At 33.2% G+C, this 15,067-nt stretch overlaps 1 protein-coding gene across 3 annotated transcripts; it reads right to left on the reverse strand.

The window, feature by feature from the left end:
- Positions 1 to 494: 494 nt before the first annotated feature.
- On the reverse strand, positions 495 to 13,553 carry LOC126928781 (phosphatidate phosphatase LPIN3). 3 transcript variants are annotated; one of them, XR_007716945.1, is made up of 12 exons: positions 13,142 to 13,553; positions 9,159 to 10,073; positions 7,905 to 8,897; positions 7,695 to 7,828; positions 7,278 to 7,489; positions 6,908 to 7,087; positions 6,312 to 6,845; positions 5,897 to 6,225; positions 5,291 to 5,794; positions 5,087 to 5,190; positions 4,113 to 4,661; positions 3,011 to 3,246 (listed from the first exon to the last, which is right to left on the reverse strand). XR_007716945.1 is itself a non-coding variant. In XM_050744542.1 (11 exons), the coding sequence occupies exons 2-11, from the start codon at positions 9,345 to 9,347 to the stop codon at positions 3,096 to 3,098; spliced, it is 3,315 nt and encodes a 1,104-aa protein (XP_050600499.1). In that variant the 5' UTR covers positions 9,348 to 10,073; positions 13,142 to 13,553; the 3' UTR covers positions 495 to 3,095. The 3 variants fall into 3 exon arrangements, 2 of the variants coding, with proteins under 2 accessions (XP_050600499.1, XP_050600498.1); XM_050744542.1 differs by lacking the exon at positions 4,113 to 4,661 and having other exon boundaries at positions 495 to 3,246; positions 7,278 to 7,474; XM_050744541.1 differs by lacking the exon at positions 4,113 to 4,661 and having other exon boundaries at positions 495 to 3,246; positions 13,142 to 13,552.
- Between the last annotated feature and the right edge of the window lie 1,514 nt (positions 13,554 to 15,067).

Consider the following 15,067-nt stretch of genomic DNA (forward strand, 5'->3'; position numbering starts at 1 on the left):
TCAAAAACAACAAAATCTGAATTTAATGTATCTTTAATTGTCTACCTATATAGACGATTTATTATTGGTGCTCCGAAAATCCTTGTAATAATAATAGCAAAATGACTTTTAATGTAAATTCTGATACTAGAAGTAGTACGATATCGATCGATTCTTCGGATGTATCTGACAATGATGAATTTTTGAAACATAATAGAAAGGGATTAAAATATGAGGTGTATACCAACAAATTCAAATATTAAATTAAAAAAAATTTATGTGCTAATATTTATAGTATTACGGCAAATTAAGTTGTTTCGTTACGTATTTCATTATTGATTACAGACTAAAACGCGTTGGCCAAGCAGAACTTCGATAAATGAAATGTAATATGGACATGCAGAATTTCTACATTTCTACATTTCTACATTTCTTCATTGACGACATTCTTCCATTAATGTAATTTGGCTGTGAAAAGAATAAACCTATAAAACTTGAATTATTTAACAAAACAATTAGTTTTTTATTACTTTGTTATTTATTTGTTTTAAAAGCTACAAGATATATATCATTGTTACATATGTATTTATGTTTAGTTGCAGAATACTGAGCAATATCAAATAAATTACGTGGGAACTTTGAAATTACATAACACGAGACACATCACAAAACATGTGACAAAATCTACTGAATTTTATAACCTATTTGAAAGAATCGGATCATTATGTAATGATATTATATTAACTATAACGATAAAAATAACGTAATATGCAAATATGTACCGACATACATTAATATGGCATATTCTATAAAACAAGAGATATTTTATCCAATGAGTAGCAGTATCCTATAAAATTTTATTCATTACGTAGAAACATGATCTAGTGTAAAATTGCTTTTATTTTATAAGTATTCGCGTCTAGTTAAGCAATATTCATATTAGTTGCAGGAATAAGCATTCGAAATTTAATCTTGTAATTAAATTATTGCTAGGGAATGCTTTTAATAATTAATAATTTATGTATATTCATTGAGTACGAATTCAAACATAACTTCTAACTTTTTTTATGTTTATAAAAATATTATGTAATACCTACGAAACATTACTGATATTATATATATTTATGACAAAAAGCATACACACAAGTAATAATAAAATAAAATTGATAGAAAATCATAAATTTAAAATAAAATTTTAATTTATTTGTACTTTCTAAAAGTAAATGAGCTCAAGAGAAGCAATAAAATAATACCAAAAATTAAATACATTTGATTTCGTATATATATATATCATACCAAAATAATAACATAGTAATAAAATAGTAATAATAATAAACCTAATAACAATCAATATACATTGCTTTGCTATTACAAAGTAATAGCAAACTTATGATAAAGACTTCTAAATGGTACAGAAAAAATATTGTCATTTCCTGTATTACTTTTTTCTTATAGTTCATTCACCTTTTTTCATGTTTCCTTCCTTTTTTTCTGAGGAATAGTTCATAACAAACCAGGAAATGTTTTAGCGTTAAACTAAATGTCATTAAAATACAATACTGCACCGTCAAGTAATTTGTATCTAATAGCACTATCATTGTGTGGTTAGCGTCAGGATATCGATCTTCTTTACTATAATTGTTTCAAATAATATATCTCTAATGTCATATTCTTAATAGTACACATTTAAAAAACGAAATATATTCTAAACTGAAAATATTTTCGGTTCTATTTTCTTTGGTGGAACGCAATTATATCCTTGCATGTTACTGACAATAGTTAAGAAATATTAAGATCATCACTTTTTCTCATGTTATTATGGTACTTTCATTAACAGAAAACGGCAATCTATACTACTTTACTAACATCCTTTATACTTAACTATCTTTAGATGATACGTTTTGAAAGACATAGGCATAGAATATGTTACCATCAAGAAAAGAAGAAAAAGAAAAAAATTTTAACAGCACGTTTACGTTATAAAATGGAACTTGTACATAGTTTGAAGAAACAGTAACTTCGTATATGAAACTATATAGAAACATCAGATAGAAACATTTCTCATTGTTAGTGCAAAAAACAAATTCACTTTTGTACACTGTTATCGTCCTGACCTCGTTAGTAAGTTGTTCGAATTATATCACAATACACAAATGATTACGTTCTAGAATATGGCAATTTCACAGCACATTAATTTAACAGAGATCTCATATAAAAATAAATAAGAATTAATTTAACGAAATGTTCGATAAATATATTAGCTGAAGTAATATATAAATATCTAAATAATATTATAATACACTAGATTTTTATACGCTAGAATAGTTACGGTTAAACGTTTCTAAAAGCCAGAAATTTTTTATGAAATTAAACGAGATGTATATTGAAAAAAATGATAGCAGAGGTACGAATTACGTTATACTGTTTTCTGTTAATAATAAACGGAACTTTCTAGCATGAAGTATTTTATATAAACGCATTAATGAATCATTTTATACACATGCTTATCACCATATCGAAATTACTCATCGGTATCATAAATGTTTTCAACTATCGACCAGCAACATAATGTACATTTAGTGGAATAATCTACGGATTATCTGAAGCACAGCGTGTAAGCAATCTGTTTTGAACTCTTCTTGAAGCATATTATGACGTGATGAGTCCTTTAATTATGTATATTGAAGCACTCGTGCTCTCTAAATGATAATTTTGCTATAAATTATATTGAAAATTAATTTAATGTCTTTGTTAACTGACAACATAGTCCTATTACACTATAAGAATTGGAATGTATTTAAATTCAATTGTAAAAGACAGATTACCTTTCTTACACACTGATCCACGTATCATTTATAAATGATGATAAATTACTTTTATACGTATTTAGTGTTCCTTAGAATCTTGCATTCGACAAACAAAACACAACTACTAAGCCTACATCACGGTGTAAATCTACTTCCGAGTCTCATCTATTTGAAAGTCAAGAACACTACGTTTGAATATGTCCTATACCATATGAAATATAAAAGATGATTAATAGAATTGATTATTATCGAATTACAAATAAAATGTATCCATTTCTTCTGCAGAGTAAATTCGTAAAATATTTTCACTTAGGTAATTTGTTTTTGAGCGTAAAGTTCTTCAAGCGATGGTACTTCTGGTATTGGGTCTCGCCAATATGCGAAATTACTAAATTCATCTGCAGCCTCTTCTCGCCATGCTGGGAAAAGATGGTCAACAATAAAGCTCATGTTTGAATATCTGAAAAATAATATGAACAAATTAAGTGTATCGGGTTTATCATAATACTATTATAATACTATTCTGCATGTTTGCTAAACAAAATCGGAAAACATAAAATCTGGGGTAAACGTCAAATGCATCGTTCCATTATAGAAAATAAGCTACTATATGTATCGCATTATTATAAATATGCATATAATGAACAAAATTCTGCTGAAACAATTCCATTTCGTCGTGACCCTAATAACAGTTTCATCTTAGCATAAATATACATATGTATATGTGTATGTACATATATATTAGAATTGCGCTATATTTAGAAATCGAAAATTAATTTAAGCTTGCTGTTAAGGAAGAACATATGCAGTATGTTTGCAAGTATTTATATGAACTGCTTGATCAATTGATCAAAGATCTTTTTAAACAATAGCTCTTATGGATATTTTTGTTTTAGTTTTCGAAATTAAAAAGCTTGAAGCTATATGATTAAATTCAGCAATGTAAAAACAATTCTTCTTTATCACTCGCTTGTAATGTTAATAAAAAAGCCTAATGTATCGACACAGTTGTATCTACACAGAACTTTGTCGTACATATGAGTAATATGTTCGAAGTACTTGGTTGAATGTTCGTGCATAAACAAAAAGAAAGTAAAAACTAGTTTACCATACACACATTGATAATACATCTAGGATTTTTATTTCGTAAAAGCTTTACGCGCATAAAACATGATTATCGTATATGATTCAAGAGAAAATTATTAATTTCAGTGAAAGTTTCATCTCATCTGTGTAACATTTAAGGTGATGAATCTACATTAAGGCAGCTGTGGATGAATGAAAATGGAAATGATAAGAAGCAATCATGTAATAACCAGTGCTTACCCTATAAGAATCATAAGAAGATAGGTAGGAGTTCTTGCACAACCAAATACCTCAAAGCATACTAGCAATGTCAAACTAAAAAAATAAGTTAAATTTCTACTTTTAAGAGAAGATAAATAAAATAAAAATAAAAAAAAAAAAAAAAAAAGAAATTGCCATTGGAAAAATTTAACTGCGCTTCAACAATTTGTGGTACACATCATTATGAAAGATATATATATATAACTATTATATTGAGATATATTGTGTTATATGTAAAATATATCTTGATTCACCATAATATGAAATTTCTATGAGACTGCAAATATCACTATATTTTCTGAGGAAATTCCGAGTATAGAATAATATTCCTATTACGAGGTAGCAAATCTACATGTATTTAAAAAAAGGACCAATGGCACAAATATATTGTTTTGTATAGACCATTATCAAGATATTATCAATGGGATTAATAGAAAAAAACAGCTACGGTTGTGCCGCCATCAGTAGGTGTTTCACATGGGCAGTGGCGGGAACAACTCATTGACGATATCGCACTGACATGCGTAACTGCAATCATAGAAATATCCGACCTATCAATAACTCTTTCTCAATAACAAATTTTCCTTTTCTGTAAAATATCTCTTCTTTTTCTTACTAAGTGGATGAAATACAAATACCGAATTTTTTTCATATCAAAATTATGAATAATACTATTTAACAAATTAATCTTTATTCATTTAGGAAAAGCCTAGCATACATACGCAATTCTTAAAAGCAATGTATGAAGATGCAACATAATATACGCATTTGTCTTTAGAATAATATGTTCAAATTATTTTGCAATTAAAAAAACATAAAAATATTAATTAAATACTAATACGCTAATAAACTGATTAAAGGATTGATTACATTGAGCACTACATTAGCGTGTCTGCTTAACTACTAATACAATAATGAAAGAATATAAATTGGCAGAAAAGGCAAATACTTACGAAGATTGGAATGTTTGCGTCAATTCGTGTTTTAATTCACCTCTATGGTTTATAGTAAATATACGCATAGTTGGAATTCCTACAGCTCGATATGCCCAAACGTCCTAGGAAAAAAAAAGAAACAATCAAAATACAAGATATATACTATGTAATAATTCAGTAGAATATTTTGGGAAGCTATTGCAAATTTTAAAAAATATTTACATTAATTCGATTTCCGTAACCAGCATAAAATGGTTTTGAACCTTCTGGGAATAAAGCTTGAATATCACTAAGACAGGATATCTTAAATTCTTCAGGTTTTCTCTCTATAACTTCACGATGGAATGCTGAAATTAAGCTCGTTGGATTTAAAAGCAATGGCCCTTCAGGGAGTGATAAATCTCCCTGTCTAATGCTTTTCAAATATTCTCTTGTAACTTTAGCTTGTCCGATGGCCCTTGCAGAAAGATACAGCAATTTGTAACCATTATTTTTAATTTTTGTAAATAACTGAGCAACACCAGATTGAGCCCAATCTTTGCCAACAATTGGCAGAATATGGCCTAATACATCAGATTTTGTAATAGTTCCATCTATATCAGAGATAACAATTTTATCGTCCCATCTCCACTTGTAAATATGACATTTACAACGTGTTGTGCCCTGATAAGCTGTAGTTACACTAAAAACTACTTCATTAGCTCCGTCTTTCAAATTAAGACTTGCCTGTAACAAGATAACAAACTCAGGATAAATACACACACACACAAAGTATAAGAATTCGAAAATTTTGTCTGTGTTAGAATGTTATAAAAATCTTTTACATACTATCTGTGTTGATGACAATCTCAAAGTTTTACGATATTTCTCAGTAGATTCATAATATGATCTTCTCTCTTTAGGTATTTTGACTCCTTGTGATTGGTTTTGATTACTATCAGAATCTTCACTACCACTATAACCTTCACCCTCTCTGTCGCGATTTTTCTCAATCTTGGTGATGTCTTTCGTTAATTTTGCGGATTGTTCTACCGTTTCCGTCACCGTCGTTATAGAATCTGCATTCTGGTCAATCTTTAATTCCCTATTTGCAGTTTCATCAACTGGAGTATTTTCTTTGGTTTCCATCTGTTCTGATTGTATAACGTCTCCATCAGCTACAATGCGCAAGAGAAGATAATTTAGATTATTTTACATATTACTTGAAAAATGACGAATAAAATTAAAAGGGAAACCATCTTACTTTGACTAAGGTCTTGAGACTTTTTGGTTGGTTGTGCAGAACGTCTCCATGAAAACCACGAACTGTAACCACTACGGCTTTCAGGTTTGTCACTGCTTTCTGGTTTTTTCTCTTCATGCATTGGTAACGACATACATTGAGCATATAAATTTTCTATTGTACTTTGTGGTAAATGTCTTTGGAATACAGCGTAAGTCATTACAATCGGGCAAGCGGCCGCCCAATTATAGAATTTTCCATTAATTTTTACAACTAAATTTGGATTTTCATATAATTTTGGATCTGAACAGATATCTTCGAAATGGAGCAAATTTTGATGGAAAACTTCTTTAGATGGGCCAGTTTCAGAATCTAAACCACCGCATAAGGATAAACTAATATTCATATTGCCGTCAAATATAGAATGTTTTGGTTCCTCAAAGTCACTATCCAATGACTTTGGTCCACCAATAGCTCCTTCAACGCTGTTAGGGCTTTGTGGCAAGCTTGGTCCATTGCCTGACTCTGTATCTTCTTCGTCTACTCCTTTCCCATCTAGAAACATGATATTAGAGTAATTACACATTCTATACAATTTATCAAAACAAATTGTTTACTTTTAACTGCTGCTTGGCCTCTGTGAGAGGAAGGAAAATAGAGAGCTGCAACTTCCGGGTCCAGTTCATCAGCGTTAAGATCACTAAGATAAATCCCTTCTGACTCTGGATTACGTCTTACACGAGAAGTTTTCCGCATAAACGACAACATACCACTGAGCATAGATCGGTGTGCTTCCACTGTTATTGAAACAATAGTTGATTAGTCTAAAGTGTATAAAATTATATTTATATATAAAGACACGTTTTAAAAGATGAGACCAATCTATTAACTGATCAAGCAAAATATAATACTTCATACTTTTTATTTTTACGATTTTTATCTTTACGTTTCGATATTTTTTGTTTTTTGTCTGTTAATTGTACTAACTACTATTCGGTTGATTAACAGCATTTGATGAGCTCAATGAACTTCTGTGAGGTGCGTGTGTGGATTCTGGAGGCAAACTGGGCAATTCACCCCATCTCCAACTCTGTTGATGACTTTTATCTTCCTCTCTTTCAGCACCTTCTTGCGTTATTTTACGCATTTCAAACTCTGTGTCAGATTGAACAGGTGAACATGGCCTGGAATCCTGATTCCTATTAAATATGATGACAATAAAAGGGTAAACAAATTAATTTTACATGTAAATAGTCATTATAGATACACCTTTCTCATAATTTCTATAATATTATATATAATTATGTATACATATATGGACAATCATATATAACTTTAACATTTATACATACTCATAGGCACAATAATACAATAATACACAATTTATTCAATGGTAAAACTTACTTTGTAATTTCAGTATCACTGAAGAAATGAAAATCTGTTTCAGGACGTTTATCTGTTGTTTCCTGAGATGAAACTATAGGTTCATCTTTTCTCCCCAATTCTACAGCTGGATTTGAATCCTTCGATATCTTTAATTGATACGCGTGTCAAAATAAGCAATATTAAATCAATAGATGAATAACTAATTTTAAATGCAATTATTAAACTTACAGATTCGGTAAGAATTTCATCCGGAACAGACGCGTCGTTCTCGCTTATTTCCGTCTGGCTACTACTACCATTGCTAGTCTTTCTCTGAGATCCTTTTTTTTTCAAAATGCTTTTCCTCTTCCGTTTCTTCTTACTTGCATTGGTATTGCTTTTGTTTTCTTCGACACTCGCGTCCTTTGAATTTTTTTTGCTCATGGACACGTTCGATTCGTCACTCGATTTTTCTCTACTACCGCTACTTTGTACATCCTCCGTAATTGGTCTAAAATCATTCTTCACAACGCTAATTTTACGAATTCTTTCAGACGAAGTTACAGCTACAAAAGATTTAGGAGTGGATGCAGTTGTACATGTTTCATCATCATTAATACCATCCATATTAAAAATTTCTTCTTCGCCCTTTAAGGAATCTCGTGTTTCTTCTTTTTCTTCTTTCCAGTCGCTTAATAGAGCTTTTTCCAATTTTTCTCTCTGTTCTATAGGGAGTTCTGGAAAATTTTCTTTGAACAATCTTTCTTTATCTTCGTTTTTTAGAGCAGAATATTGTTTGCAAATTAGTTGTTGCTTTTGGACTGTAGAGATATCACCAAAATTATCCTTGAACATTTCTTCCCTCTCTTCTGAAGTTAAAGCAGCAATTTGGAGCCATTTTGCACGGTGCTCCAATGGAAGTTCAGAGAATTGTTCGATTAAAAATTTTTCTCTTTCATCCGGAGGCAAAGCTGACATTTGCTCCCATTTCTCTCTTTCAGTAGACAAGATAGATTCTATAAGGATTTTATCTGCATGCTCTGGAGGAAGATCAGAAAGAATATTAAATCTAGATGGTGGGAAACAATTGTCTTCAGGGATAGGGGAACAAGCCAAATGAGGTGGAATTTCAGCATCAGTCGGTGAACCATGAGAACTAACTTCCTCAACAAAAAAAGCTTCTCCAGAATCTCCTAATTTCATATGGATTTGTCTAGGTTCTCCATCTATTTCTATATCCACCTGTTAAGAAAATATGAAAAATAAATTATTTTTCCTCTGTGTTTGCTGTTACATATCCTGAGCATTTCAATTGGCAAATAAAATTTAGAAAAACTACTCAGTATTATTTAAAATACTACCAAGGTAAGCTTTGAATATATAACAAACAAAATACGAGACACGATATTATAACAAAGATTTCAGAAGTCTCGAAAAAATTATCTTTGAAAAATATTTGAATATACATGAGATAAAAACGTTAAAAAACTGTGAGAAGCTTACTATTTTTTCTCTGGAACGAAGTACTCCGAGCTTTCCAAAGCGAACGTGAAAAGGTGAGCAAGTAAACGATCCATCCGGCTGTTCAACAACGATGACATCGATAGCACCGGTCAGCGTTGCTGCATTGATCTCATTATAGAAAACGCGAAAGTTACTTATGAACTTGCCAATGTAGTTCATACTGTACATTGTACACTAACGTATAGTCTCAAACCACTCTAAAAATGTATTTCCGTTAGGATATTTCACCGCGTTGCAGTGATGCGTGCGTGACAAAATACTTGAAAGTTGCCGCGACACTGAACACCCGTATCTGTTTAAAAGTCTTCCGAGAAGAAAGACATCGTGTCTAGAAATATCGGATTTGAAGGGTGACTTAACCACATCGAGACATTGTTTTTCGATGGCAACCGTAAAATTGAGAAAATTCGTTGTTTCTTGCTCGAGCGAACCGAAAACTGCAACTGAATCGCCTTTCAATCAAATGAAACGATGTTCAACGACTCACACAATACAACCGTCACTGTTACGAGTTATAAGACAGTCGAGAACTGTCAAAAATTTGTAGCCGGGCAAATACTTCGATTACAAATTTACGATCAGTTTATCGTGGAAGTTGCGCATCGAAATTAACGATTAGACGAATACACGTTGAAAATGAGAAAAGAACTGTGTCTATTCAACAGAATACGCTTTCGTAATTCGGCTAAAACTTGAATTCTTTGTTCTTGAGAATACTTCAGTAAGAAATTCAGCCGACTACCAGCAGACGGTAGCCCAAATTGACGTTAGAACAGGTCACGTGTTCAGACCTGGCCAATCCAGGTTCCGATACACATCGGTCAATAAGATTCAACGTCACGTGACCACCTGGGAATCACGATGTACCGCGTCCTTTAAATGCTCTTACTAGATCTGAAAGCACAAAGACACAACATACAATTGCTAATTTAATTATATCTAGGTACATTCTCTTTGAATTAAGTTTTGAAGGAAACTAGCGTAGCGTTACGTTTATTTTTGTCGAATTGGTTTATCGTTACCCTTGAAACATTGATCGTCGAAGCTTTGTTAAGCATTGATTATACGTTTTCATTGAAACAATGAGAGTATTTTAAACGTTGAACTTTGCTCTAATAAAAATTTGCAATATACGCGTAAATTTAACATTTTAACGCATATATACTAGTCATTTTGCGTAACATTGTTAAGTAAGATTGCATTATGTTTTAAACGTGGTTAGGTGATCTCGAAGAGTGAATGTAATAATCGAACATCGGTTTAGCCGAGATCCTCCAACCATTCAATCATTCGATGTTTTGGAAAATTACTAATTTTCTCTTCTTGTTGTTCTTCTTCTTCCTAGGAACTTTTGCAATTAGATTTCTTTCATATACTGTTTTGTTTTAGAAATGGAAGAATCGGAAGAACTTTGTATTTTGATCGTTCAGCTCTTATTACTACAGATCCGTATATGATAATCTCTTGCATAATCAAATCTCCATTTGCCACCATCATTTGAAAACGTTTGCTAAATATCAGCAATTCGTAATTGGACAAATTTCAAGAAATTCGATATTTTACTGAATGCTAATAATATAACACATATTCTTCCGAAATTGTTAGAGATTTCACCGCGTGACGTCTCTCTCGTCTCTTGTCTCATTGACATTCAAATGCCGCAGATAAATGTTGTTAACGGTTAATACTACACACAGATTACACCAAAGCAGAATGTATAACAGAATGCAGTACTCTGAATATATCCGGTTATGACCCGATGCAGACGAACGATTTTTATTCACGTGATATTGCTGCGATCATATGTCCGTCTCCGTTGTTCCTAACTGAGGAAACGGTTAAAAACTGTGGATATGTCGCTCGTTTGCATCGGGCCTAAGGTGTTAAAGAAAGAAGCAACAGCAGCAACTGTTTCCAACGCAAAATAATCTTGCCCTTTGTGTAAATCATTCTGACGAACAATTTTCTCGAACGTACATTGCAACTTGGTTAAGTTCACGGTCGGGAATCACGAGCTAGTGGCTACATATTCGCGTTACATCTGATACATTTACGAGTTCCTTGGCATTCGGCGACTCGCCAAAATCGAAAGACGTTCGAGCCAAAGCGGAACACATTCTTTCAGAGTATTTATCATTTCTCACTCGTTCGTTACTGTGGAGCTGTACTAGTCAGCCTCTCTTCTTTTTTTATCTACGATATTCTTTTCTTACTTTCTTTCTTTTATCCTTTTCTCATTTTTCTGTGTTTCTTTTTTTGCAGTGTTTAATCGCGTGACTTTCAAGCTGCGTTTTCAAGAATGATACTGTTCTAGTTATTCTGGTTCGGAACTTATCTGAATGGCAGGCTTGTGCAACTGCGTGGCTCCATCGAAAGTAATCATGAAAAGAAGCGAAAAGAAAAATAAAACAAGAAAAAACAACGGGTGAGGGTTTACGATCACTATGCTACACACACGCGCAATCTCTGTTCACTACGGTGATACACACATTTGCGCAATATCAGCTGTTTTAAATATGGTGTAGAAGTAACGAACGAAAGCATAGCGTTGGCAAATGCAATTATTTTATCCCTTTCACAATTCCGATCGCTGATTCAAATTTCTAAAAAAAGCAGATTCACCGACTTCGGGACGAGAAGTTCCAAACACACGGAAGCCTTTAGATTTCGTAATTATCGTGAAACTTTTTGTTCGGAAAAATAGATGACTCACCGTTGTTTGTCTACCTATTCTACAAATTCTTACATTGTTACTTTCTCAGGTAAGACTTTTCGAAATGATTAATCGAAGGTCGATTCGAGAATGACTTGCTCGTTCTTGAAGATTTTTACCGGAAATAACTTTAATCGACTTTAATGGATTTCACGCGTTAAGGTTGCGGAAATGCGTGTTGTTTCACTTGAAATCTCTCTCCTTTTCTCCAGTTTTCTCGCAACTATAATTATGTTACTGTCACGTCGCGATCGATATACCCGCGACAGACACGTCTACGCGAATCTAATTTTGGACTAGTGGCTTGTTTTCTATTCGTTGTTTTCCTCCTCTTTGATCTCACCTTTTTACTCTTCCTGTTTCCCGTTAAATAAACCAAAGGAGCAATAGAATGCAGGCAACGGTAGACAATAACAGCAGACTGGCATTACTATGGCAAACGGTTCAAATTTCGAAGATAAAATATCGGAATCTTCTACCTCTATGTTTGGTCTCTACCTACAGGCTAATTTATTGCCCATTCTTCGACACTATGCTTTACGTATGAAAAAAGAATTTTTCTCTTCAAGCCGATCATTGGCGACATACTTTTTGCGTCTTCCTATCCAAGTCCCTAACTCTTTTCCGAAAAATTCGAACGGAAGAGAACGATTAAAATAAAAGAAAAATGATTCGAAGGAAAACTGTAGCAAGGCTACAATGCGTCTCGCGAGACGAGAAGCACCCGCTTTAAACCTTGAGCTTTGATCATTCTACCGCTTTCGACAAAAATAAGCACGATCGAACCTGAGAAAATACGTGTGACAAGTTCGAAGAAACCAGTGCCAAATGACAAAAGCGAAGATAGACAACTGAATTATGCAATTAGCTTTTCTTCCTCCTTAGCTGCCATTTGTAAATCAACATTCGCTTTCGTTTTGTAGATCGAGATACCAACGATCTTTACATGTCGACAAAAATTTTACATATTATGCTTCATATCGTTATATTTCTTATCACATAGCGTATCCACGCACAGTCCTACACAGCCGAGCGCCTCGTTTCATTCATACATAACTACATACATACATATATACATGTATATGTATACACTCTACTACGTATAGTCTTTCGCACGGCCATTTCACGGTCAAGAAAATATTAGAAAGGAAACTATCGTATCAAATTAAATGGAAATAATAATTTTTTGTTGCAATCGTTAAGATAGGGACATATCTCGTTCACAGTATGTCCTTTTCCTTTCACTTACCTATTCGAAAATACGGTCCGTGATTTCGTTGTCGCGGTAGAAAGCTTGAGAAATTCGCCAAGTGTGGTACGCTCGTCGTGATCGCGTACTTTGTACTAGCAAAACACTTGGAAAAAGTCTATGTAAGGAAGAATCGCGTTGATAACAGTCCCAACGTAGTATTCGATTTCTTCGAACTTACCCTATCGTATTAGCACGTGCATACTTTCGAAAAATATTGGAGAAATAAAGGAAACTGGCTTTACTGACGCAAGAAAAACAAAGTGTAAACTACTTCGTGCGAACATTCGAGTCAAACTGAGTCAGCGACCGGAGAATCTTGACTCTCGATACTGCGCTTACGTTCTATCGTGACCACGCGCGATCGCTTGGCGAATATATGTATATACACAGGGCCGCTCGTACTATATTACATACATATGCACATGTATAAATGTATGTTGTAAACACGCACACACGTGCCCATAGCATGCTGAACGCAGATGCGAGTAACGTAAACACAATCCTTGTCAAGGCAGAGAAAACACGCGAGACTCGTGTTTTCGCCACTGAAAAACTTCTGATTGGTCGTTGATGCTCGGATCAGCAGTCGAGCCTTCTTTTGCCTTCGTAGGAGAATGGAAGGAAACAAAACACATCGTTCAATTGTTGACCTAAATTCTCTGTTCTCCTACATTTACGTAATCAACTACACCATCTAATCGCGTTGCGTTTTCTCGCGACAATGCTAAAATATATGCATCGATAGAAAGATCATTTTTTTGTCTTTCATCGATGCCTCCGATCAAATTTTTCTCATCCTTAACCTCTTCTGAATTCATCGAGAATTTATATAAAAAATCATTTGTTTTTTCAAAAGTACGAGTAGACTCTGTTCCCACATGTATTCATATGTATATCTACACATTTCGTTGCATGTTGGTGACAATAATTTCTACAGCGTCGATGAGATCGCATTAAGGTGAGTAACCTTGTTCGAAATCAATCACTGGGATCATACTAGAAACCAACTATGCGATAAGAATGTATACATATATATATATACATATGTAGTTACATACTATCGAAGAAACGAGCGGCGAATGAACGACAACAAACAAAAAACAAGTAGGAAAATATCGCGTTAGTACGAAGATTGAAAAAAATAACCTTTATTGGCAAACAACAATCTTCCGAAAGAGAAAATGGGCTGTGGTTGTTTACGTAATATTGCGCAATATTGTTTTTCGTTCGGTTATTTACCATCTAGCGCGGTTATAGTTGGCCCGATGTACGACACGTGTATGATCGCGCAAAGCTGTATTGAAAAACAAATCAATTTCGCAATCAAACGACAATACACCAAACGATTATAACGCCTAACGTCCACTAATCCGAACTTCCCTATTGGTTTACCCAGTATTCCTGGTAACAACTACTGTATATTGTATGTATCATATTGTATAAAGAGTAAGTTAGAGAACAATTGTATGGACGATGACGACAAATAAAGCTTTGTAAATGATGTAAAACGTCAAGAAAATAACGTTCATTGTATATAAACTAAACGAATCGAACAAAATCAGCATGAAACGCGCTTTTGTAAGATTACGTGTTTTTAACAACGACATCGCCTCGTAATCTCTCCTTCGTAATGAAGACGCTATGAATCGATAACTTTCGAGCTATTGCATAATATCACAACTTGGTTTAATCAGTGCGCGCAAGCGCTTTGTGTATCATGAATTTTTTGTTTGGTAAATGATCGCAACAGGTTTTTGAACAAATCCTTTAAAGCTGTTTCAGCATTATTGATTATTGATTATAGATTCTACGTGAAATAGTCACTGTCAAGATAACTATCGAAAATGTTACATTTGTCAAACATATATACATACATATACTGCTTTGTTATTGTGAACATGCCTATCATCAGTCGCGTGTATT

The sequence above is a fragment of the Bombus affinis genome, chromosome 2, assembly GCF_024516045.1.
Source record: "Bombus affinis isolate iyBomAffi1 chromosome 2, iyBomAffi1.2, whole genome shotgun sequence".
NCBI classification, from domain to species: Eukaryota; Metazoa; Arthropoda; class Insecta; order Hymenoptera; family Apidae; genus Bombus; species Bombus affinis.